The sequence below is a fragment of the Tursiops truncatus genome, chromosome 3 (genome assembly GCF_011762595.2).
Source record: "Tursiops truncatus isolate mTurTru1 chromosome 3, mTurTru1.mat.Y, whole genome shotgun sequence".
NCBI classification, from domain to species: domain Eukaryota; kingdom Metazoa; phylum Chordata; class Mammalia; order Artiodactyla; family Delphinidae; genus Tursiops; species Tursiops truncatus.
The window spans coordinates 164,117,305-164,144,331 of NC_047036.1; the positions used below are offsets into that span (position 1 = coordinate 164,117,305).

Consider the following 27,027-nt stretch of genomic DNA (forward strand, 5'->3'; position numbering starts at 1 on the left):
CTCTAGGCATGCGGGCTTCAGTGGTTGTGGCACGCGGGCTCAGTAGTTGTGGCTGGCGGGCTCTAGAGCACAGGCTCAGTAGTTGTTAGTTGCTTAGTTGCTTCGCAGCACGTGGGATCTTCCCGGACCAGGGTTCGAACCGTGTTCCCTGCATTGGCAGGCAGATTCTTCCAGGGAAGCCCCTGGATCTTTTCGAGTACCCGATGAAACTCAACGGACCCTTTCCCCAGGAAAAAACACGTTATTTTGCAGGTAACGTTGGGGGTTCTGGGAACTGGGAACTCTTGACCACTTGGAAAAGAGGCCGGGAATAGGTGGAACAATTTTAAGACAAATGATTTGATTACGCTGGGCATAGATAGGCCAGAGAGACAGCCCAGTAAGGAGCTAGCAGCAAAGGAGGTGGGGAAGTAGTCTGACAGAGCGGGGTGGTAACAGGGGAATGGAGAAAGAAGGAGTAGGAGGATGGCAGAGTGGCCAAAGGTATATGCCTGCTCCATGACCCAAAACTATTAGTCTCAGAGATAGGCAAAAAGACTGACAATGGTTGGCACTGCAGCCTTGACCACGATCACAGAAACCTGGAAACACCCTAACTGCTCATCCATAGAGCTCATTAAATAAATACTATGCAGCATCTGTAAACAAGATTGAGGAAGTTTTCATGTACTGACGTGTAAACAATTTGAGATACACTAAGAGAAGGGAAAAAAGCAAGGTACAGAACTGCATGTATAGGATGCTGACATTCATGAAAAAATGTACACATGGAAAATTTATGGAAGAATACACAAATTGATAATTATGATATTTGAATTGTAGATCCTACAAGTGTTACTTTTTCAGTTTAAAAAACTGTAGCTTCTAAGAGCACCACCAGCTCTGTAATTGGCCATATCTGGATTAGATCCTAGGCCTGTTTATTTGCTGGGTGATAATGACCAAGTGACTTCATTTCTCAGTTTCCTCATCTGTAAAATGGGGAACCATAAAGTTGCAAGAATTAAATACACTTGACGACCATTTAGAACAGTGCCAGGCACAGTATAAGCACCTTCTAGATCACACATGTTATTATCACTGTGTTTACTGACAACTAGATTAAGTCTGAAGAGTCAAGGTCAAGAACCAGAGCTTTGGAGCCCAGGTGCTTCTTCCTTGATGGTGACCTTGGCAAGTGACTTCCCCCTCTCTGGACCTGTTTCCCCACCCCCAGGATGGCTGGGGGGCCTGAGCCACAGGAAAGGAATGCAGCTCCCACTCTGAGCACTTCCTACATGCTCAGTTTCCAGATAACAGCTGCTGCTATGGTTACTTGTTGTTATTATCAGTTGGGGGTGGGGGTGACATGGGCCCCAGTGACACTCAGACCAGGAAGGGAACCTAGACAGGCCACCTCCCCAAGAAGACACGGACACACTCTATGTTATAATTTAAAAAAAAAAAAAAATCCTTCAATATCTCCCATCCCCTCCCTCCCTCCCTCCCCCAAGCGGGGTCATCCCAGTGTGATTCCCACAGAGGCCAGGGCTTCAGTGGCCCAGGAGGGACAGAGGGTGGGGTCCCCATACATGGTGCACATAAAGTCCCTCACGAAGTCGGGGAAGCGCTTCTCCACAATGCTGGCGCGTACAGCGCTCATCAGCCGCAGCTGCAGTGGGGAGGGGGGTCAGCAATCAGCCACCAGCATAGGGGAGACCCCCATCCCCCTTGCCTCACCCCTCCCAGCTACAGGCCCACCTGATAGGCGATGTTGTGGACAGTGAGGTGGTGCAGGGCCGCGGTGTTGTCGCTATGGAGCAGTGTGTGCAGGAAGGCCCGGCTGTGCCTGGGGACAGAAGGAGGGGGGTCAGCAGTGCCGGGTCCTGCCCCCCTCCCTGCCCTCCCCCTGCCCCCAGGCTCCATCCTCCCCTACTTTTGGCAGGTGGGACAGGCACACTCTGGGTCTATGGGGCGGAAGTCTTTCTCATACTGTTTCTTCTTCAGCGGCAGGTTCCCCGTGGGCACCAGGGCAGAGCCAAAGCGCTGGGGGTGGACAGGGGGAGCGGAAGGTGGGTCAACCAGGTCTTCCCCCCCTCCTTGGCCCCCGCAATCCCTCTCCGGTCTCTCCCCTGCCAAGGGCCTCACCGCTGTCCGTGTGGGGAAGACGCAGTCAAACATGTCGCATCCGAGAGCCACGCAGACCACCAGATCAGTGGCATAGCTGGGGGTGGGGCCGTGGGGGAGGGGAGCAGAGAACCTCAAGCCCTGGTCACATACCCAGGGCCCCCATCCCCAAGAATGGCACCCTCAGAACCACCCCCAGCAGAGGGCCATGTCCTCCTCAGTTCCCTCCCAAGCAGGGCTGTGTCCTTCCCCCTCCCCGACCCCCAGAGGCAGGGGTTCCCAGGAATCCCCTCCCCGTAGGCAGGGCTATCTCCCCTCTCCTCCACATACCCGACCCCCATCAGGTATCGGGGCTTGTCCTTAGGCAGCCTTGAGGTGCTCAGCGCCACCATCCTCCAGAACTGGCCCTTGCTCTCACCCCCGCTCAGGCCCCCGATGGCGAAGCCTGGCACGTCTCTCTTGGTCATCTCTAGGGGTGCAGAGGCAAGGTCAGCGGTGATCAGAAAAAAGGAAATAGGCCACAGTCTCCTCCTCTTCTTCCTCCTCACCCTCAGGGCAGACCCTGCCCAGACCTCCACAGGCCATCAGGAAAAGAAAATGTGACAGAGAGAGAGAGAGAGAGTGTATGTGTGGTGTATGTGTGTCTGGGGGCTGCTGGTGATCTCAGCTACCGTTTATAGAATGCCTGCTGCATGTCAGGGCTTCTTCTTCAATCCTCAGGAGAGAGGCCCAGGGCCCACACTCCCTTAGCTGAAACCTAAGATGAAGCCAGATGTGTTTCAAAATTTTCTAGGTTTTAGAACAGTGAACATCCTACATGCTGAAGAACAGCCTGTCATCAAACGCTGTAACATTTTGACAACAAAATGTGTAAAGACTCCTAACAAACTGGGGTCAGTAAGTCTGATCTTGCCACCAAATGAATTGCAAATTCTTGCGTGTTTTGGATATTAGAAGTGGGCAGGGGAATTCCTGGGCGGTCCAGTGGTTAGGGATCTGCACTTCCACTGCAGGGGGTGCAGGTTCGATTCCTGGTCAGGGAGCTAAGATCCCACATGCCTCGCAGTAAGACCAGAAAAAGAAAAAACAGAAGTGGGCAATTAGGCTCCAGAATTGCAGGGCAGGAGCTGCAGATCTGCACTGTGGTTGAGGCATGCAGAGCTTAAACCACTGGCCCCAGGCCACATATGCCAGAGGCTGGATTCGAACCCAGGTCTAGCCTCAAAACCAAGACTTATCTCTGGCCCCAGCTGCCCAGTTCAACTAGGGGGGAGGCCACAGCATTGACAAAGCAGGCCTGGTCTGGGGCTGGGTTTTGAAGCCGGAGTGAGCAGCAGAACCAACTGGGGATGAGTTGTTCAAATGCAGCTTCCCAGGTCCGCCCTGGCCCCAGACTCTGACCCAGTCATAGGGAGAGCCTGGGGGGTTCTGGTGCAGGCGAGACTCAGAGCACTGAGAAGCACCACCGGGACAGTGCTTGTCAAACTGCAGGTGGCTGAGAAATGAATTTGATTTGATGGGATGAGATCAGGGTTGTTGCTGTTGTTTTTTTTTTCAAATGAGAATAGAAAATATTGTATCAAAGATTCTCTCGTGTATAATGGTAAATGCTTCAGGAAGCCTTGGTTTCCACTCTCATATATGTGCACGCATCCAGAGCCATGACACGAAATGTACTTCTGACTGTGGGTCTCCATTAAAAAGACTTACTGGACCGGGGTGGGGGTGGAGACTGGGGGTGGTGGGCAGTTTGAGGACAAAAGGAATTACAACAGGACAGTCTTCACAACAGCATACACTGATGCCAGGTGCAGGTGGGACACCTTGAACAAATTTTCCCATTTATTCCTCACTTCGATCCCATGACATTGGGAGTATGCTCCCATTTTACAGAGGAAGAAAGTGAGGCTCAGAGAGGCCAAACCACTAGCCTAAGGATGCACAGCCGTGAGGCAACAGATCAGGGGGTTGGATCCAGCTGTGTGGACTCCAGAACCCAGAGTCTTGTCCGTGACACCTCACTGCCTTTGAGCCCCCATCTCTGCCTCCACTTTGTCTCCATGACCACGGTCTTGGTTCAGGCCTCACTGTCACCCTCCCCCTGGGCAACTACTCCAGCTTCCTCTATGGGCCTTACGCTTCCTATCTCACTGGGATTTTTCTCCCACTCTCCCACTCAACAGCCTTCCACGGCTCCCCAGCACCTCGGTGTGCTGTCCCAGGGCCTCCACCATCAGCACAATGCCTCGGGCCCAACCCCTTGCTCCTGACTGACTGCATGTCTCACTCCCCAGGGATGGAGCAGCTCCATGTATCTGTTAATGCTGTAGGTTCCAGAGCCCAAGGTCTGGGTTCAAATTCCAGCTCTGCAACATGCACGCTGTGTGGCTGGGTGTAAGTAACTTAACAGCTCTGTGCCTCAGTTTCCCCTCCTATAACCTTGGGAACCTGGTAGTTCCCACCTTACAGGATCTTTATGAAACCTCAATGGGTCAGTCCATGACCAGCGTCTGGCATAGTGCCTGGTGAACACCCGAAAATTGATAGCTATTGGAATTTTTATTCTCCAAACACACTCTGCTCCATGTTGCCTGAGGGCCTTTGCTTCAGCTGTTCCTTCCACCTAGAGTGCTCTTTTGTTAATTAATAACCACTCTTGGACTTCCCTGGTGGCGGAGTGGTTAAGAATCTGTCTGCCAATGCAGGAGACACGGGATCGATTGCTGGTCCAGGAAGATCCCACATGCCGCGGAGCAACTAAGCCCGTGCCGCACAACTACTGAGCCTGCACTCTAGAGCCCACAAGTCATAACTACTGAACCCACGCGCCCCAACTACTGAGCCCACATGCTGCAACTACTGAAGCCTGTGCGCCTAGAGCCTGTACTCTGAAACAAGAGAAGCCACCGCAATGAGAAGCACATGCACTGCAACAAAGAGTAGCCCTTGCACGCCACAACTAGAGAAAAGCCTGCATGCAGCAATGAAGACCCAATGCAACCAAAAAAATAAATAAATAAAAATTTAAAAAGAGAGAAAAAATAATAAATAAAAACAGGTGTTGCAATATTAACATCAGAAAAAAATAAAATTCAAAGCAACCCACATCAGGGGCCTCCCTGGTGGCGCAGTGGTTGAGAGTCCGCCTGCCGATGCAGCGGACACGGGTTCGTGCCCCGGTCCAGGAAGATCCCACATGCCGCGGAGCAGCTGGGCCCGTGAGCCATGGCTGTTGAGCCTGTGCATCCGGAGCCTGGGCTCCGCAACGGGAGAGGCCACAACAGTGAGAGGCCCGCGTACCGCAAAAAAAAAAACAAAAACAAAAACAAAACAAAAACAAAGCAACCCACATCAAAAAAAACAAGGAAACTATTAAAAAAAAACAACAACACATAATAATCACTCTTGGGAACTCCCTGGCGGTCCAGTGGTTAGGACTCCACACTTTCACTGCCGAGGGCCTGGGTTCAGTCCCTGGTTGGGGAACTAAGATCCCACAAGCCGCAGCACAGCCAAAAACAAAAACAAAAAAACCTCCAACTCTCTCAGCACCATCGCATGCCAGGCCAACGTGGGGCTCTCTGCAATGGAAAAGCCCTGGTCCTGTTGGCACATAGCTTTACCTTCGAGGCAGGTGGCCCGGAGATCCGCATCCAGCCCACCCTGGATGATGGCGAAGAGGTTCTGTTTGTCCGGCCGCTGATGGGCTGCAATGCACCGGTCCAGCCAGCGGATTGATCTGAAAGAGGACCCTGGTTGTAAGCCATAGGGACTTGGTGAGGAGTAGGGAGAAAAGGCTGCAGGACCAGGATCCTCTCCCTCTCCCCCTCCCTCTCCGAACACACACACACACACACACACACACACACACACACACACACACACACACACCTGTACATGGCCTCTTCCACACGTGGCCCTGTCACAGTGCTGCTGACCACATCATCCAGCTGCATGATGATGTCTGAGCCTGGAGAGTGAGACAGGAACACAGTCACTGGGAAAGCCCCCACGTTGAGGACAAGCTGGACCCCAGGTACCTCTCCAGGTCTTGCTGACTCCCATTTAACCCCCAATCTGCTTATACAGCAACCAGAGGAAGCTTTTCAAAATGCACATCTGATCTTGCCACCCCCCAGCTAAAACCCTGCCCTGGTACTACTGTAGAATAAAATCCCACCTCAGGGATTCCCTGGCGGTCCAGTGGTTAGGACTCGGCGCTTTCACTGCCGAGGGCCCGGGTTCAATCCCTGGTTGGAGAACTGAAACCTCACAACCTGTGCGGTGCAGCCAAAAACAAAAATCCCACCTCTGCAGATTTACCCTTCAAGAACCAAGTGACATGTGTAGCAAGTGATTCTTCACAGTGTGTTGGGTAATAGCAAGATGGGAGTCCAAGTGTCACAGGGGTCTAGTTAAGTAAACCATGGTCCAGGCCTTCATGGAAGGTTCTTTCCCACAATTCCAAAATCCAGAAACTTCTCAAAATCATAGGATTTTTCTTATGCTTATGGCATCCTCATTTGGCAGCAAAACCTGAGACAGTTGTCATCTTTTTTTTTTTTTTTTTTCCGGTACGCGGGCCTCTCACCGCTGTGGCCTCTCCCGTCGCGGAGCACAGGCTCCGGACGCGCAGGCCCAGCGGCCATGGCCCACGGGCCCAGCTGCTCCGCGGCTCGCGGGATCCTCCCAGACTGGGGCACGAACCCGCGTCCCCTGCACCGGCAGGTGGACTCTCAACCACTGCGCCACCAAGGAAGCCCAACAGTTGTCATCTTTTTAAAAACCTAATTTACTGTGAAGGTTCATAAGTGTTAATGCAATAAATGTGAAGTGTAGGGACTTCCCTGGCAGTCCAGTGGTTAAGACTCTGCACTTCCACTGCAGGGGGTATGGGTTTGATCCCTGGTCAGGGAACTAAGATCCGGCATGCTGCACAGTGCAGCCAAAAAAAAGAAAAAACAAATGGTTAAGATGGTAAATTTTATGTTATGTGTATTTTAACACAATTTTTTTTAATTGAAAAAAAAGAAGTGGGCTTCCCTGGTGGCGCAGTGGTTGAGAGTCCGCCTGCCGATTCAGGGGACACAGGTTCGTTCCCTGGTCTGGGAGGATCCCACATGCCGCGGAGCAGCTGGGCCCGTGAGCCGTGGCCGCTGAGCCTGTGCATCTGGAGTCTGTGCTCCGCAACGGGAGAGGCCACGAGAGTGAGAGGCCCGTGTACCGAAAAAAACAAAAAAAAGTGAAGTGTAATACCACAGGGTACTGCCCCAGACTCAATTGAGGTACTGTGTAATAAATGGTATGTACCCTTTATTATCTTTCTAAAATGTGAGAATTCTGAATTCTGACACCTATCTGGCCACAAGAATTTCAGATTAGAGACTGTGGACTTATAGGTTAGAAATCGCAAGGAAATATTGCCAAGATGTATCATTATAGAAAAAAAGCACAGTGTACCACACTAGCCAAAGATGGGGCGATTTGAGTAGCAATAAGGATTTTAACTGCAATTGATTGAAATGTATCAAATACATTTAAACTCATGAGTGCATGGTGATCCTAAAAAACTAAACATTAGTTGATCATTGCTAGAAGATGCTACGTAATCAACCCATAAAAACTAGTAAATGAGGGAAAAGAATGAATCCCACTCTTCCTGTGTGAACTAAACTGCTTGCTCTCCCAGGAGTAGGTGAGAAATGTTTCTCTTTACAGAAGTAATCTGGCTAATAAATGAAGAAAGGATGACAGAATTGGAACATCACCAGTTTGCAATTCCTAATAATGGTTCCTGGGGAGGAGCATGACAGCTCACTGGGAGAGACAGGCAGACATCAGATGCCCCCTGATGGACAGACACACTGTGAAGACTTCTTGCCAAAAGGAAGAAGGACTTGAATCTGGCTCTAACCTCTAGATCCAAGTACCAACCTACAGGAAATCTAGAGGGTGGAGGAAAACTATTACACGACACCCAGGGGATGCAACCAGCAAAATTCAGACCCGGTGAAACACTATAGGGCAAAGGAACCAGTTTCTTCAAGAAGCAAATTGCTGGGACTTCCCTGGTGGTCCAGTGGTTAAGAATCTGCCTTCCAATTCAGGGGACGTGGGTTCGATCCCTGGTCAGGGAACTAAGATCCCACATGCCGCGGGGCAACTAAGCCCATGCACCACAACTACTGAGCCCACGCACCACAACTAGAGAGCCTGTGTACTGCAACTACTGAACCCACACGCTCTGGAACCCGTGCACCACAACTATAGAGAAGCCCGTGCGCCTCAACGAAAGATCCTGCGTGCCACAACTAAGACCCGACACAGCCACAATAAATAAATAAATAAATAAATAAATAAATCTTTTTTAAAAAAAGAAGAAGCAAATTGCTGGGGCATCCCCTGGCAGTCCAATCATTACGACTCTGGGCTTCCACTGCAGGGGGCATGGATTCCATCCCTGGTTGGGGAACTAAGATCCCACAAGCTGCTCGGCTCGGCCAAAAAAAAAAAAAAAAAATTTAATGAAAAAAAAGAAGCAAAAAGAAAAAGCAAATTGCTAAAAAAAAAATGGAATTGGAAGGCAAAACTATATGATATGTAATATATATAATATATTAAAAGAGAAGAGATCTTTCAAACAACTGCAGTATCTGCACATTATTTGGATCCTGAAGTAAACACACTGTAAGAAAAACTGACATTTATGAAATGACTGGAACGTTGAACACTGGCCAGATATTTGATGATGTTAATGAATTATTGTTAATTGTTTGTAGGTGGGATGATGGTATTGTGATTATGTTTAAAAAAAAAAAAAAGGAACTATGGGTCTTCCCTCGTGGTGCAGTGGTTAAGAATCCACCTGCCAATGCAGGGGACACGGGTTCGAGCCCTGGTCAAAGAAGATCCCACATGCCGTGGAGCAACTAAGCCCGTGTGCTGCAACTACTGAGCCTGCGCTCTAGCCCGCGAGCCACAGCTACTAAAGCCCGTGAGCCACAACTACTGAAGCCTGCGTGCCTAGAGCCCGTGCTCCGCAACAAGAGAAGCCACTGCAATGAGAAGCCTGTGCACTGCAACGAAGAGTAGCCCACGCTCACCGCAACTAGAGAAAGCCGTGCACAGCAACGAAAACCCAACACAGCCAAAAATAGTGAATAAATTTTTTTAAAAAACTATGTTTTGGAGATAAAAATTAAAATACTTAGAGGTGAAGTGGTAGGACGTCTGAGATTCGGTTTGATATAATACAGATGATCTACGGAGACTAAGAAACTAGAAAAAGAAAACCAATGCAAAACTAGCGAAAAATTTAAAAATAGACAAGATACATAAGATTGCAACTATCAAAAAATAAAATAAAATCAATGAAGCATTTCTATTAACTAGTATGTTATTTGGCTATAAAAAGGAATAAAGTACTGATGCATACTACAACATAGCTGAACCTGAAAAACATTATGTTAAGTAAAAGAAGCCATTCACAAAGACCTCCTATTGTATGATTTCATTTACATAAAATGTCTAGAATACACGAATCTATAGAGACAGAAAGTAGATTACATAGGACTGGAGGAGGGTGGAATAGGGAGTGATTGATAATGGATACAAGATTTCTTTTTGGGGTGATAAAAGTGTTCTGAAATTAGATTGTAGTGATGGTTGTACAACTCTGTGAATACACTGAAAACCACTGAACTGTACATTTTATATTTATTTATTTATTTATTTTTGATCTTCTTTTTTTTTATCTTTGGCCACACTGTGCAGCATGTGGGATCTTAGTTCCCCGACCAGGGATCACACCTGTGCCCACTGCATTGGTAGCATGGAGTCTTAACCACTGGACTTCCAGGGAAGTCCCAACCTGTACATTTTAAATGGGTGAATTGTCTGTATATCATATCTCAATAAAGCCATTTAAAAAAAAAAACAAAGAAGTCAACAAAACAGAAAACCAACAAATGAAGAAAATGAATAAGCCAGAAGTTGGTTTTTGGAAAAGATCAACAAACTCAAAATCAATAAACCCGTAACAGACACCAAGAAAGAAGAGATCACAAGTTTTTAACATCAGGAATGAAAAAGAAGACATCACTACAGGCACTATAACATTAAGAGGTTAATAAGAGAATATTAATGATCAACTTTATGCCAAGAAAGTTGAAATAAAGTTCAAGGAATGGCCAAATTCCTTGAAAAATCCAACTTATCAAATCTGACCCAAAATGAAACACAAAATCTGAATAGCCAAATCAAAATAAATAATCGAATTCATCATTATAATCGAATTCATCAAATAAATCGAATTCATCATTAAAAACCTTACCACAACAAAACTCCAGGCCCAGGGGGATTTACTGGACAATTCTATGAAACGTAACACCAATCTTAGGCAAATTCCCACAGAAAATAACATGGGAGAAGCAAAGTGCGCTATGATACTAATGAAACATAATGGCTGTGACCTGGTGATTGCTGAAGCTGGGTGACAGGTCAATGGGATTGTGTCTATTTTGGCATACACTTGAAATTTTCCAAAATTAATAAAAATGCAAGGTACAGAAGAATGTGCCATAAATAGCATGCTCTCATCATGGAAAAAATAAGAATAGATTTGAACTTGCTTGTATTTACATAAACTCTGGAAGAATACATAAGAAACTAGAAACAGTGGTGACTTGTGAAAGAGATGGATAGAATATAGGCATGGGAAGACCACTGTTTCCTGCACACATCTTTATATAGAAATATATACAAAATGTTTTCTTGTTCAAGTTTTTTCTTTAAAGGACAAACCAAAACTCACAAGGTCCTGTAGGACCTGTCCCCAACACCTCCCTGTCCTCACCCTACACACACACACACACACACACACACACACACACACACACACACACACACACACTCCCCCTAACCCACTCAGCTCCAGCCATGCCAGTCTTGGTCCTGCTTCAGGTCCTTTGCACTGGTTGCTTCCTCTTTCCAGAACATACTTCGCCCCTTTGGACATCTAGTTTATTCCTCCTCATCCATATAGGTTTTAGGCCTAGGGCAACATTCCCTGAGCCTACAGACTGAATCATGCCAAAAGTCCCATGTACTTGGCCTTCACAGTCAGGGTCCCAACCTTATATCTATTTGTGCCTTTAAAACAAATTTTTTTTTTTTTTTTGGCTGCACCATGTGGCTTGCAGGATCTTAGTTCCCTGACCAGGGATCGAACCCGTGCCCCCTGCAGTGGAAGCACAGAGTCCTAACCACTGGACCACCAGGGAATTCCCTAATAACTTATTTTAATAATAATATATAATTATTCAAAATGTTAAATGCACCCCCAATTTAAAAAAATACAACAGGATATTTGGTGAAAAGTCTCTTGCCCACCAAGGGAAGGATTACAAAGGGGCACAAGTAACCCTTTAGGGGTGATGGACATGTTCACTATCTTGATTATGGTGAAGGTTTCATGGGTGTATACATGTGTCAAAACGTACCAGAGGGTACACTTTAAATATGTGCGGTTTATTGCATGTCAATTATATCCCAATTTTTTAAAAAGGAAAAGAATTTAAATGCTCCCTGTCTACCCAGCTCTTCAGTTCCCTTCCCTCCGAGAACCTATACTAGTTTCTTATTTTTCTTTCCTGAGATACCGTAAGCAAATCATGTGTTTGGGATTTGGGGTTTTTTTTCCCAATACAAATGGAAATATACAATGCACTCTACCTGCACTGTTTTTTGGGGTTTTTTTTTTCTCTTTTTTCTGCCTTTCTAATTAAGATGTTTTCACCAATGCCTGTCTCCCTTTTGGACTGTAAGTTCCACGGATGGTACGGCACCAGCACCCAGGCCCATTGCTATAAGCAGAAGCCACAGAATCTGTACATAGAGGGGTCTAAAAGCACCAGTCTGTTTGGAAGATGGGAAGTTTTGAACCTGTTTTCATAGCACTTTATGAGATTGAGAAATGTTAATTGTCCTTATCAAGGAATAGGGGATATTGATGGAGATGGGAGGGGTCTAAAGCCTCCCCGATACCTCCCTTGTTGCCCCCATTATTTCAACATATCTTTGCCCAGCTAATTTACTATTTAAGAGAAACAGTAACAAGAAAGATAATACGAAAAGCTACTAATACATGTCAGGCATTGTGATAAGAGATTTACTGACATTACATCGTCATTTTTGTGAACTATCCCCTCAGGTGAGGCTCAGGGAGGGGGAGTGACTTGCCCAAAGCCGAGCAGCACGAAAAGAGCAGGCCCGCCTCACCTCCACCTCCGAAAGGCAGGGGAAGGGGCGGCTCCCCGGTATCCGCTCACCCAGCGCGTTCTGGATCTCCACGGATCTCTCGGGGCTCAGAAGGGTCTCGTCACCATCGTAAGGGGAGCGGAAGCGGACGCCCTCCTCCGTCACTTCGGACAGGGACACCAGGGACACCATCTGGAAGCCGCCGCTGTCCTGAGGGAAACCCCACCGCAGGGCTGACAAGAACGGGACTGGGAATATCCACGCCCAAGGAGGGCTCTCGGATCCCGGCGCTGACCCCGCCTTACCGTCAGCAGGTTGTGCGGCCAATTCATAAAGCCGTGGAGACCGCGGGCTTTCTGGATCAGCTCAGGGCCCTGGGGTGGGGGAAGAAGGGTCAGGCTAGGGGTGAGGGCAACCCTTGGGGCTCATATTGGGGCGACAGGGTTGGCCAACTTCCATCCTCGCTGGTTCCTCACGCCCAGCACAAGGCCTGAGCCATCCGGGACTCTCGATATGCGTTTTGTCGATAGAGTTTAGGAGGCGTGCCCGGGTCTAGGGAATCTCCTGGGCTCCCCCACGCTTCACCGCCGCCCAGCCCGGGGCACAGCCCACCCACCGGCCTCAGACCCAAATGGTAGGTGTTGCCCAGGCAGATGCGGCAGCCCAACGCGTCCAGTTGCTCGGCCGTGATGCCCTTCATGGTGGCCTGCGTGCCCACTGGCATGAACACTGGAGTAGCCACCGGCCCATGTGGCAGCCGCAGCTCCCCTGCCCGGGCCCTAGAGCGGCTACACTCGGCCACCAGTCTCATGATGCGCGGAGCCGACTCCAGGGATGTCGGGCTGACAACTGCCGCCATCTTGCCTGCCGGAACCACGTGGTCCGTGGAACACCCTGGGCGGCGCCATGTTGGCTGAGGTCACGTGGCGCGCGACGCGGGCCGAAGCTTAGGGAGAGCGTCAGATGAACCATGGAAACGGACGTCTGCGAGCTTGTCTCTGCGCTGCGCCCAGTTAGTTCCCACAGGCAGCACACTGCTGCGAAACATTAAAATTGTCTTGGTTTGGAGGCCCGTTCCTGACAATTCCTCGAAGTAAAAGCCTCTCTAGCTATAATTTTATCTTCCATCAAATGGGCCGAATAATAGTATCTAGACATAGGGACGTTGCGAATACTGAATGACAGGATGGATGTATATAGATTTTTACACAGTGCCTGACGTAATCTTTTGTCAATTTTTTTTTTGGCCGCCCCTCTCAGCTTGCGGGATCCTAGTTCCCCGACCAGGGATACAACCTGGGTCCTAACCCACTAATAATAATAATAACAGTATAGATATATATTAATACTTTAATAATCTTATGGTTGGAAATGGAGCTGATATCTGACCTGGCCAGCAGAGGGCGCGTTTGCCCCAGAAGCCTTCCTTTCGGGACCACCCGCCGAAAGCCCGGCTGATCTCAGCAAGAGCCTGACCTAGAAGCCTTGGGCTAATGCTACCAGTTTCTCAGTGTGGTGGAGTCCTCACTGAGTCCACGTCTGGAAAGCGCCCACCAATGAAGCCCACCTCAGAGCCTTTGAACTTGCTATTGCCATTGTCAGCAACACTCATCTGATATTCCCACACTGGCTCATATTTTCACCGTCAGTTGCTCCTGACTCCCCCAATCTTAAAAACCCTCCACCACTGATGACTGTATATCACATATCCTGTAATTGATATGATGCTTTTAAAAACCTCTATACAGGACTTCCCCGGTGGTGCAGTGGTTAAGAATCTGCCTGCCAATGCAGGGGACACAGGTTCCAGCACTGGTCTGGGAAGATCCCACATGCCACGGAGTAACTAAGTCCGTGCACCGCAACTACTGAGCCTGCACTCTGGAGCCCGCGAGCCACAACTACTGAAGCCTGCGCGCCTAGAGCCTTGTGCTCTGCAATAAGAGAAGCCACCGCAATGAGAAGCCCTTGTACCACAACGAAGAGTAGCCCCCGCTCGTTGTAACTAGAGAGAACTGCAGCGTGCATCAATGAAGAGGCAAAGCAGCCAAAAATAAATGAATAAGATAAACAAATTAATTTTTTTTAAAAACCCTCTATACATTGACAATACCCAAATTTTTATTCTCAGCATAGTCTTCTCTCCTGAACTCCCATCTCCTCTTGAGAGATGCCTCCTTGACACCCCCAGTGGGCATCTGTAGACATCCAAACTCCACATGTCTAAAGCAGAATTCATGATTGTCCTCCCAAGCTTGCCTACCTACCTCCGTCTTCCCCTTCTCAGTAGTACCAGCTCATGCCCTCCACCTCTGGGACTGAACTTAAAAAAGGCCTAAAGGTTTGGAGAGATTAGTGTCACTACTGGCCAGGCTGTGATTTGGAGGAGGCCAAAAAAAAAAAAAAAAAACAATGAAAAGAAAAGAAAGTCCAATCATATAATATTTACTTTCTAATTTATTATATACATTTTATTTCCATTCCTGAAATAAATCCAGCTTGGTCATGGTATTCTTTTTTTTTTTTTTTTTTTTTTTTTTTGCGGTACGCGGGCCTCTCACTGTTGTGGCCTCTCCCGTTGCGGAGCACAGGCTCCGGACGCGCAGGCTCAGCGGCCATGGCTCACGGGCCCAGCCGCTCCGTGGCATGTGGGATCTTCCCGGACCGGGGCACGAACCCGTGTCCCCTGCATCGGCAGGCGGACTCTCAACCACTGCACCACCAGGGAAGCCCGTGTATATCTTTTTATTTGATATTAAAATAACTACTCCAGGGACTTCCCTGGTGGCTCAGTGGTTAAATAATCCACCTGCCAATGCAGGGCACATGGGTTTGAGCCCTGGTCCGGGAAGATCCCACATGCCACGGAGCAACTAAGCCCGTGTGCTGCAACTACTGAGCCTGTGCTCTAGAACTAGCGAGCCACAACTACTGAAGCCCACGCACCTAGAGCCCGTGATCTGCAACAAGAGAAGTCACCGCAATGAGAAGCCCCCGCACCGCAACGAAGAATAGCCCCCGCTCGCCGCAACTAGAGAAAGCCCGCACACAGCAATGAAGACCCAACGCAACCAAAAATAAATACGTTAAATAAATTAAAAAAAAAAAAAACTACTCCAGGGGACTTCCCTGGTGGTCCTGTGGTTAAGAATCCGCCTTCCAGTGCAGGAGACGAGGGTTCGATCCCTGGTCAGGGAACTAAGAACCCACATGCCGCGGGGCAACTAAGCCCGTGCGCCGCAACTACTGAGCCCACACACTCTGGAGCCAGTGCTCCACAACTAGAGAGAAGCCCACTCACCGCAACGAAGAGCCCGTGAGACACAACGAGAGATCACACGTGCCGCAATTAAGACCCTATGCAGCCAATAAATAGATAAATATTTTTATATTTTTATAAATAAATAAATAATAAAATAAAATAACCTCCCCAATTACTTTCATGTTATGATAACCCTTAAATATTTTTGTATATCCCACTATTTAGAAATTTTCTGTCTCGTTTGTGTATATTTAGAAAACAACAAAAAGCTGGATTTTTGTACTTTTCCACCGTTCCAATGATCTTTGCCTTTTATTGATAAGTTTAGTCGATTTACATTTATAATGGTTACCAATATACATTTATAATGGATCTGATACCATCTTTTTACAGGCTTTCTATTCTTGTAGCTTCTGTGGGTTCTTATATTTGTTTTTTCTTTCCTATCTCTCTTGCCTTCTTTTGAATCAATCAAAAAAAATTTTCTCAATTCATTTTCCCTCTTATTTTATGAAACTTCTGTGCACTTTATATTTTTGTGGTAGATGCTCTAGCAATTTTAAGTGGCATACTTAACAAATTATAGATTTTTACCTTTACCATGGTCCCAATCAACTTAAGGTTTCTAGACAGTTGAACTCAGAACTCAGAAGGCTTGTCTGTCCAGTGTTTGATATCTTGACCGGGGTTTTTTTCCTCACAAATTTGGCGTTATTGTTGTTCTTGTTGTTTTACGCAATCAATGTTTATAAATATATTCACATATATAGCAATATCTTTGCTTATAACTTCTACTCACAGATCTCAGATCAATTTCTGTTTGTCAGAAGTACCTCTTTGACACTTTTTTCAATAATAAGAACCCTGTGTTGATAAACTTTCTAAATTTCTGTTTACCTAAAAGAAATTTATTTTGCCCTGGTGCTTGAAAAATTGTTTCACCGAATATAGAATTCTAGGTTGACAATTATTTTCTCTTAGCACATTGAATTTATTCCACTTGTGGCTTCTATTATCACTTAAGAAATAGTAAGTGATATTGTAATGTAAATGTAAATGCTATTTCTTGAGATCTGTTTTTGTCTTTCTGGTTTCCTTTAAAAATTATTCCTTTATCTTTGCCAGTTTGCAATTTCACATGATGTATCTAATAATTTTAATTTATCCTGTTTGGGATTCCCTGGACTTCTTGGATGTGAGGATTGTGGTCTTTCCATAATTTTGGCAAATTCTCAGTTATTCTCTCTTTGAAGAGCTGCACTTGTCTGTAACTAAGCCTCAACACAGGTAGCTGTGAGTAGAATGAGAAATACTGACTTGCTGCCCTTCCTGAGAAGTTAGCCCTCCGACTGGGGAGCAACCTCCTGCTACTGGTTACTCCAGTCTGGACTGGAGTTTCCATCTCGCTGAACTGGTATAAAGGAGGGAGGTAGGAGATATCAAATACCAGCTCCCTGGTCTAGCCGAATTTACTCATAGATTTTTTTCAATAGTTGTTTCCTCATTTACTGTATGCCCTTGAGATTATTTCCAGAGACTTTAAATGATTGTTTTATAATACTTTTCACATTTCACTAAGAAGTGGATCTGTGAAGCTCCTCAAGCTAGCATGCAGGAGATCGATTACCTTTTTAATATTTTTTTATGTTTTTATTTCCCATTCAAAAAATTAAATATATTCGCAGTATATACATATGTCAAATCATTATGTTGTACACCTAAACTAGTACAGTGTTATATTATATGTTAATTATATCTCAATAAAAGGGGGGAAAGAAATCTTTTAGAAAATATGAAAAAAGTTTAAAATGGTAAAATTTATATTTTACCACAGTATATGGTAAATATATATATGTAAATAAAACGTGTGCACTAACAAAAAATGTATGAAATACAAAGAAGTTTTTGAGAACTCAGGAATTTAATAAACTTGACTTATGATTCCATTTTAATTAAATAGATTTAAGTTTTTAAAATAGATAATACATGCTTAAAAAATACACATAAAATGTATACTGTGAATTATCTTTCCCATGCCTGTCCCATGTAAATAGTTCTCATCTCTTAATTTTTTTTTAACCTCTTAATATTAAGTGATGTTTAGTATGCATTCATTTTTCTTTTCCTTCTTCTTTTTTTTTTTTTTGCTGCGTTGGGTCTTCGTTGCTGCGCACCGGCTTTCTCTAGTTGCGGCGAATGGGGGGCTACTCTTCGTTGCGGTGCCCAGGCTTCTCATTTCGGTGGCTTCCCATTTCGGTGACACGGGCTCTACGCACGGGGGGCTTCAGTAGTACGGCGCACAGGCTCGATTGCTCCACGGCATGTGGGATCTTCCCCGACCCGGGCTCGAACCCCTGTCCTCTGCATTGGCAGGCAGATTCTTAACCACTGCGGCACCAGGGAAGTCCTTAGTATTCACTCTTGTCTATACTTACATATTTTTCAGCATATAAAAGAAAATATGTACTTTATTGTTGCAGTTGTCTTGTTTAGGGTTGATTCATCTCAATATACTAATGGTGGAGTTTTTTTTTTTTAATCTTCTGGAATCTTTCATAGACTAACAGAGTGTTTGAACTGTCATTTTCCACTAGTCATGGATCACTGACTCATGGAATTGTCTAAAAATTTCAAAACCCTTACAACTTACTCTAGTATAAGTTTCATAGTAGTTTTTTTTTTAACTCAATAGCAAAAAGGAGGTATGGGAGAAATTGCCGTCTGTCCCACAGCTATTCCACTAATAAAATCATATTATGCCACATCTAGTCCCTGTGATTTGTTTAATGTTCCTTACAAGTATGTTTGTAAAATTCATTTGTGTTGTATGTAGCTGTGATCCATTCATTTCTTTTTTATGTATTGGTATAAATATACCACGATGTACTTATAATTTCTCAGTCAATGGACTTGTGAACTCTTCAGTTTTTGTTTTTAAAGATTTATTCATCATTTATTTATTTATTTATTTATTTATTTATTTATTTTTGGCTGTGTCCGGTCTTAGTTGCAGCATGCGGGATCTTCGTTGAGGCATGCAGGATCTTTTGTTGTAGCACGCAGGCTCTTCGTTGTGGTGCACAGGCTCCAGAGCGCATGGGCTCTGTAGTTTGCGGCACTCGGGCTCTCTAGTTGAGGCATGCGAGCTCAGTAGTTGTGGCACAGACTTAGTTGCCCCGCGGCATGTGGGGTCTTAGTTCCCTGACGAGGGATCGAAGCGTCCCCTGTGTTGTAAGGCAGATTCTTTACCACTGCACCACCAGGGAAGTCCCCAGCTTTTGTTTTGTGTGTTTGGTTTTGCTATTATAAACAGTGCTGCTCTGAGTATTTGTGTGTGCATCTCATTGTACACTTCTGCAAGAATCCTAGGAATAGAACTGCAGGACCCTAGATCAGGTGGATATTCAACTTGAAAAGGCAGGACCAACTTTTTTCAAGGTGATCACACCAATTGACATCCACAACAGCAGTGTAGATAAGCTTCCTCATCAGGTTTTCACCAACTATATTTATAGAACTGTTCAATTTTGCCGATCGGGTGACTGAGAAATGGCATCTCCTTTGGCTTTAATGTGCATTCCATGATTTTATGCTGCTGAGATTGAACACATTTTCAGATGTTTGAGCCATTTACTGACATCTTTCATTACTCAGATGATTTGGCAGCAGAATTCAACACAGCTGAGCTGAACACTCCTTTTTAAAATATATATGTACTGGGACTTCCCTCGTGGTGCAGTGGCTAAGACTCCGTGCTCCCAGTGCAGGGGGCCTGGGTTCGATCCCTGGTCAGGGAACTAGATCCCGCATGCATGCCACAACTGAGAGCTCGAATGAAAGATCCCGTAACTAAGAACTAACTAAGATGCCGTAACTAAGACCTGGCACAGCCTAAATAAATAAATAAATAAATTTTAAAATAAAATAAAATATATGTGTGTGTGTGTGTGTGTGTATATATATATATATATATATAAAATCTTCATATGGAACAAAAATACAAAATATTGGTCTTTGGAGGTTGTAACTACAAGAGTGTTCAATGAACGGCACTTTTGTATTTTATGCACTTTTCTGTATTTGTAATATTTCACATTTCTGAATGTATAAAAAATTCAGAAAGTACAAAAGGTGAACAAACTCATCCCCCCCACACTCACTTTCCAACTCAGCCTTTCCTAGTAACATGTTTTATCAGATTCTTGCGTCCTTCTAGTGTTTTTTCATGCAAACAGAAGCAAATATTAAGTTAAATACTTACTTTTATCCCTTTATACACAAAAGGAGGCTTGCTAGTAACCGTGGGGCATGCACTTCCCTTCTTGTGTACACCTTGGAGGCCATCCCATGTCAGTACATAGTCTCCTTGTTCTTTTTCTTTTTTAATTAATTAATTTATTTTTAAAAAATTTGGCCACACTGCATGGCTTGTGGGATCTTAATTCCCCAACCAGGGATTGAACTCAGGCCCTTGGAGTGAAAGTGAGGCATCCCAACCACTGGACCACCAGGAAATTCCCATCCTTGTTCTTTTTCAAAAGTTGTCTAGTATTCCAAAGTATGGGTAGACCAGCTCTCACTTATGGGGTCTCCTGTTGATTCTCACTTGTGAGTAATCTTTTGCTTCTACAAACAAGGCTGCAGTGAATGATCTTGTATTTAAGTCATTTCACAGGGCAGCAAGTATTTCTTTAGGAAGATTTTCCAGCAGCTAGATGACTAGGTCAAAGAGAATAATAAATCCTATTCAATGCCCTCTATAGGGTTTGTGGCGTTTGCACCTTCACCAGCAAGGAGTATATGGAAGTGCCTGTTTCTGCACAGCCTCTCCAACGCCATTTCACCTGCCCCCTTAACAGGAGAACTCTGGTAACTCTGTGTTATTATTATTTTTTTTAAAGCATGCGTTTTTTTCCCTTTTTTAAAAAATTTATTTAATTTAACTTATTTTTTGCTTCATTGGGTCTTCGTTGCCGTGCATGGGCTTTCTCTAGTTGTGGGGAGCGGGAGCTACTCTTTGTTGCGGTGCACGGCTTTCTCATTGTGGTGGCTTCTCTTGTTGCAGAGCACGGGCTCTAGGCGGGCGGGTTTCAGTAGTTGTGGCGCGCAGGCTCAGTAGTTGTGGTTCGTACGGGCTCTAGAGCGCAGGCTCAGTAGTTGTGGCGCACGGGCCCAGCCGCTCCGCGGCGTGTGGGATCTTCCCGGACCAGGGCACGGACCCGTGTCCCCTGCATCGACAGGCGGACTCTCAACCACTGCGCCACCAGGGAAGCCCACTCCCACCTTCTTGAAACATTCTTCCTATAGCTTTTCTAGCCTCATTCTCCTGATTTTCCAATATTTCTTTTCGTTCTCCCCCAAAATTATGATGATTAAGAGCCAACGCTGCCAACACTAATGGAGCAGGTGCCAGTGTGTGTCTGGTGTCTGGTAAGCCATACGCTGTCACTGCCTTATTGGACTCTCACAGGACAATGAGGTGGGTACTATTATCATCTCCATTTTATGAATAAAGTAATTGAGGCAGAGATATTTACTAACTCCCTCCTGGTCACAGGAGTAGTAATCCAGGAACAGGAATTGAAATCTCGGCCTGTCTGAGCCCTGTGAAGCCGCCCTCTCATACAGCTTCTTTTCCTGAAGAAGGCAGTGTTAGGGATTGCAGCACAGAGCAGGCGCGAAGGGGTTACAGCCAGAGGAAGTGGAAGAGGGGATTCAGGCTCTGCCACTCAGAAGCCAGGTGACTTTAGTCAGGCGATGGCCACTCTGTGAGTCTCAGTGTCTTCATCTTTAAATTGGGGTAGAGGGTCATTATGAAGGTACACAGTAAATGCCAACATACACACATGAATAAACATTACGGAGCACCCACTCTGTGTCAGGCACTGTTCTCACAGCGGGCAACATAGCAGTGAAAAAACAGACAAAAATCCATTCCCTGGAGGGGTGAACAAGAAAAAATTGTAAAACACGTCATGTCTCGGGTGGTAATGAGTGTTGGGAATAAAGAGGGCAGGAAAGGAGAGGAGATGGGAGGTGACTATTTTAAGTAGCGTGGTCAGGACCAGACTCACTGAGAAGGTGAGATTTGAGGTAAGGCCTGAAGGAGATGAGGGAGGGGCCAAATGAGATCCGAGAGAGCATTTCAGGCAGTGGGAACAGTGAGAGCGAAGGCTCTGTGAGGTGGGAATGTATCTGGATCGTTTGCAGTGCATCAGGGAGAGCAGTGTGGCTGGAGGGAGTGAAGGAAGGAGCGGAAGGTGAGTGTGGCAAGGTCACAGCGTGAGATCCTGAAAGGCCTCTGGTTTGCGGTGGGGACTTCGGCGTTCCTCTGAGCTAGATAGAAGCATGGAGTGAAGGGAGCCTTTTCTATCACCAGAGGTAAAGTCGGGGTTGGAGGTGGGGTGCAGTGGCACCTCCTTTACCGTTTCGGCGCCTCTCAGCAGGGAGGGCTGTGGGGGGGCCACAAGACCGCCCGTTGAGGCAGCGCTAGGAGCGCGGCTTCAGCACTCTGGACAGAGCCGCGCACGTCGCCCGGAGACCAGGGAGGCAGCCGCCCTCGGGGCGGAGCCTGCGGAAGCGGCCTATTAAAAGCGGCGCGCTTTGCGCAAGTGCCCATCCCATAGGAGCGGGGCCATGGGTGAAGCTTGAGAAACTGTCCAATTAGAAGCGCTGGCTCGATGACACAGCGTAGGATGTCAAGGGGCGGAGCCTGTGAAAAGCACCCATTCGGAGCGGGGCCTGTTGATTGGCCCTGTTGAAGCGTCGGTGCGCCAAGAGGCGGTCCTAGGGGCAAGGAGGACGTCGTTTTTGAAAGGGTGGTGTTTGCACAAGCGAGTCCTCGGGTGATTTCTGCGCCCCTCAAGTGGAAGCCCGCGTACCTTTCCAGGTGCGTGACCGGGGTTGGTACTCTCAGTAGATTCTCCAACCTCCCCTTCCTTGGCGTCCCCGCAACTGCGCAGCGTACCCCGTCCCCCCAGAACTAGACGTAGGGGACTGCCCTTAAGGAGTGGGTACTAAGGTCCAGGAACCCAGAAGGGCAGGAGTTTCTGGGCGTGGAGTGGAAAATCCAGAACCTCTGGATGAGAGTTGGGGGTTTGAATACCTCTGATGTTGAAATAGGGCTCCCAGAAGCCTGGATGGTATTTTCTCTGGTTTATCCAGCTGGGGGTGGGAGCTGTCTTGTGACATAGTCTCGGCCCCCACAGACCTGGTGCCAGGATGCCAGCATTTTGGGAAACATTGGGAAGGCCACAGGGCCAGGACTTGCGACCTGTGCGGAATGACCTCTGTGGCCACTCCTTAAACATTCCTGCTTGTTTTCCCACAGCACAGCAGAGAGCTGGTGAGTCTGGACCCCTCTCCTTCCTGTGTCCTGGGGCAAGGCAATGCATCTCTTGGTCCCAGTCAGCTGTCTGGGATATTCAGTTTTATCCCCTCTTGGGTCTGGAAGTTGATCCCTCACCAAGTCCAGTGGACTTTTGCCACATAAATCACTCTGAACCTCAGCTCAGATGTTCCAGAACTCAAGCCTCTTTCCTGGTCTCTCAGCCTCCATTTTCACCTCTCCCACACACATGTTCTTCGCCCAGTAGCCAAAGGGACTGTTCCTGAGCATCACTCGGCCTGGGTTCTTCCCAGCTCAGAATCTTTCCATGGCTCCCCATTGTCCTCAGGATAAAGGTTAGAAGACCTCTGCCTGCCTGTCAAGGCCCAGCACTGGGTGGCTCCAGGATTACATCAAACCACACTTTTTCCTTTTTGCAACCCAAATGCCTCACTCATCTGACTTTAGCTCCTTGCAGTCCATTCCCACCTCTCAGGAGAATTGTTTGAGCCATCTGTTCCCTTGGCATGGCATACCCTTGGCTCACCCCCTCAACACTGTCTTGAGACACAGAAAACCTTTCCTGACACTCCCTGCCCCAGCTGGGACAGGGCCCTCTTGGTGCCTGGAAGCTCCATGAGGGCAGGGGCCAGGTTCACTGCCACATTCCCAGCCTGCAGTACGGGACTGATACGTAAGCAATACCCAATAAATACATGTTGAGTGAATGAAACAAATGAGCACATGAAGTTTCCATTTATTCCGGGATGGGTTAGAATGAGCCTCTCAGCCAAAAACACGTGCTGCCCTGTTGCCCAAAATTGTGTCCAGAGGTCTTGGAACAGGCCAGCAAAGGGAAGGAAGAGCCGGCGTGGCGCTCACACCTGGACATGGACTCCTGAGGCTGGACAGCCCAGCTGCAGAGAGGTCCAGGCCTGGGTCCCTAGGGGCAGGGCCAGCCCTGTTGGTTACACAAGACTGGTTGATGATCGGAGGTCCCTGCCAGGGTAGTCGGGCAGCTGGGTGGTGACTTCAGGTCAGGCTGGACCCCAGGGACAACCAGGGCCCCAGTGACTGCTAAATCTAGAGGCGCAAATCCTGGATTTGCCTCCCCCATTCCTGCTCAGAAGCCCCCTTTCATCCTAGGTCTCTAATCCCCAATACTTCTCCCTGGGATCAATTCAAATTCCCAGCAAGGCCCTGCCCCTCCCTGGGACATCATCTCAACCCGCCATGAGGTGTCAGTCGTGTGCTTTCTCCCTTCTTACCTTCCCTCCAAAGACATCCTCCAGGGTGGTGCCCAGTCCCAGGTCACTGACCCCCAGGGCCTATCCACCAAGCACCCTGTCCCGATCAACTTGCTGAGGCTGTGGGCCATCGACCCTTCTGCTGATATTCCTGGTGCTCTCTGCTGGTGACTCCAGGACGCATGACACCACCCTCCAGCAACATGTGGGCCAAGACATCTCTTCATAAGCCAGCTGTTGCCCACCATGGCCCTGGGAGAAGCAGCTCTGCTAGGACCTCCTCCAGGCTGGCCTCCTGGACTTGGAGAGCAATAGGCCTGGGCGGAGGCCTCAGTCAGCTTTGAAGGAGTGACGCACCAGCAGCAAGGCCTTCTTCATGCTCAAGGTGTCAGCCACATCTTCCTGAACCCAGCTTCCTGGGGTGGTCCTGAGGGCTGGGATACTGTTGTTGGCCAGCTGCATCACCACCAGTGAGGTCCCTGAGCACAGTCAGGGTGCCAAGGATCTGGGCTCACGAGCTGTCTCCTCAGGACAGTTACCTGTGCTGCAAAGATGCTGCTGGCTCTGTGGCGTCCAGACCTGACTACGGTAACCCTGTCTGTGTCCGACAAACTCCCAGGGCTGTGCCTGCATCAATGAAGATGAAACCTTCACCCAGCCTTGTACTGGGCCGAATACTGTCCCCCAAAACAGTATTTCCAAGTCTTAACAGCCGATATCTGTGAACGTGACCTTACTTGGAAAGGTCTTTGTAGATGTTTTTAAGGATCTTGGGATGAACTCATCCTAGACTAGGGTGGGCCCCAAATCCAATGACTGGTGCCCTTATATAAGGGAGGAGATTTAAGACGCAGAGACTCACAGGAAAATGTCATGTGAAGACAGAGGCAGAGATTGGTGCGATGCTGTCACGAGCCAAGGGACGGCTGGAGCCACCAGAAGCTGGAAGAGGCAAGGGGAAATCCTGCTTGCTTCCCAGTTAACGCCCTCTTTTTGGCAATAAACTTGTCCTGACCGTGGCAAAGACTCAGATAGGCATCTGATCAAAGATAAGCCACCCGGGGTCTAGCCCTTCCCCGCAACAGATGAACACGGCAGCAAGTCTCGACTCCCTGAGGACTTGTCACCATAGGTACATATTTTTCCACTGCCTTCCCTAACCTTGAGATTCATTCCCTTGCGGTGAGTCTGCATTCAGAAATGTGAATGGTGGTGGTGGCTGCTGCTTGGGAAACCAATGGTGAAACCTGTGTTGAAAACGCAGGTCCATGGTTGAAGGCATTTGGCAGGCGTCGCAGGAGTGTTCCTCGCCATGGACTTCTCAGTGACACAGCTTCCGTCCACACCTTTATCCTATCTTCTGAAACACAAGGTCCAAGTGATCTTGTGTGGGTCTCTTTTTTTCCATCCCCTGGACCTGTCTGGGAGAGGAGTCGAGGCTGGAAGCCATCCCTCAGGTCTGTCTCTGGTCTCCAAGTGCAAATGCCTGAGGGATCCCAGGGCACTTCAGGCCAACACAAATGTTTGCACTCTGGGACCCGCTCCCAGGGCTGGACCATTTGGCATCCCAGGCCTCCTCTGCTCTGGCAGTAAGCAAAATTCTTCCAATGTTTCCCCTTTTAGTGGAGAACACCTTTCTCTCACCTCCCCAAGAAGGCAAATCTTCATCCTTTGAAGGCACACTGGACTTGCTGCCTCAGCTGAGTGATTCTGAGTCAAGAATGGTTCGCACTTCTCCCAGAGGCCATGGTTAACCAAGCACGGGAGGCCAAGGGGCCACAATCTTTTTTTTTCGTGTGTGTGCCGTACGTGGGCCTCTCACTGTTGTGGCCTCTCCCGTTGCAGAGCACAGGCTCCGGACGCGCAGGCTCAGCAGCCATGGCTCACGGGCCCAGCCGCTCCGCGGCATGTGGGATCTTCCCGGACCGGGGCACGAACCCGTGTCCCCTGCATCGGCAGGCGGACTCCCAACCACTGCGCCACCAGGGAAGCCCGAAGGGGCCACAATCTTGAACAGTACCTGCTCTGAGAGAGTGGAGAGGCAGCAAGACTAGGTGGGTTCCTGTAGAGATGCAGTCCCAGGCCTCAGTGAGGGGCTCGTTCCAGACAGGCGGGTAAAGCAATCCGGGCGCGACCCCCACTTCTCCCGGACGCAGGGCCAGAGTTGAGAAGGGGGCTGCTCTGGGGAGGGTTCCTCCACCTGCGCACTGCTGACATTCAAGTGTAGAATGGTCAGCAGCATCCCTGGCCTCTACCCACTAGGTTACAGACGTCTCCCAACCACTGCAAAATTACCCTGGATCGTGAAGCACGCCAACCGTGCACTCTGTGGAACACGCTCGAGGTGGGGCGGCACCAGGGGAAAGGCCGTGGCTGCTGCAGACACAAAGCGCCATCCTGGCACGGATGCTTCTGTGGCTGGGTTCCCTAGATCTCGGCATCTTTCAGCCAGATTCAACTGGGCTTTTTTAGGTTACACGTACCCAACCTACAAGGATGTTTTACTCCGTGGTGACTTGAAATTGCACTTCAAACCATATGAGAATTCATGGAGAAAACAAAGCATGCCCAACTGTGTGAGCAAACCCCCTACAGCAGTGTGGGTCTCCGGAAGTCACTCTGCAGCCCAACGGGAGAGCTGGGACTATGGCGCCGCTGGGACACCGGTTCTACAAGCTGCCAGGAAACTGGGTTGCTGGCCTTGGCCGTTCTCTGGTGACCAGGGACTGCCCTGCCCCCCACACCCTGCCTTCCTGTGCTAGGAACAGAGTGGAGGAACCTGCCCATCTTGCTGCTGGTGGCCCAGACACCCAGGCCTACGACAGGCA

At 47.9% G+C, this 27,027-nt stretch overlaps 1 protein-coding gene across 1 annotated transcript; it reads right to left on the reverse strand.

The window, feature by feature from the left end:
- Positions 1–244: 244 nt before the first annotated feature.
- QTRT1 (queuine tRNA-ribosyltransferase catalytic subunit 1) lies at positions 245–13,259 on the reverse strand. Its single transcript, XM_004311183.4, has 10 exons — positions 12,980–13,259; positions 12,669–12,737; positions 12,435–12,573; positions 5,998–6,076; positions 5,730–5,845; positions 2,437–2,575; positions 2,128–2,203; positions 1,916–2,025; positions 1,741–1,828; positions 245–1,651 (listed from the first exon to the last, which is right to left on the reverse strand). The coding sequence occupies exons 1-10, from the start codon at positions 13,220–13,222 to the stop codon at positions 1,499–1,501; spliced, it is 1,212 nt and encodes a 403-aa protein (XP_004311231.1). The 5' UTR covers positions 13,223–13,259; the 3' UTR covers positions 245–1,498.
- Between the last annotated feature and the right edge of the window lie 13,768 nt (positions 13,260–27,027).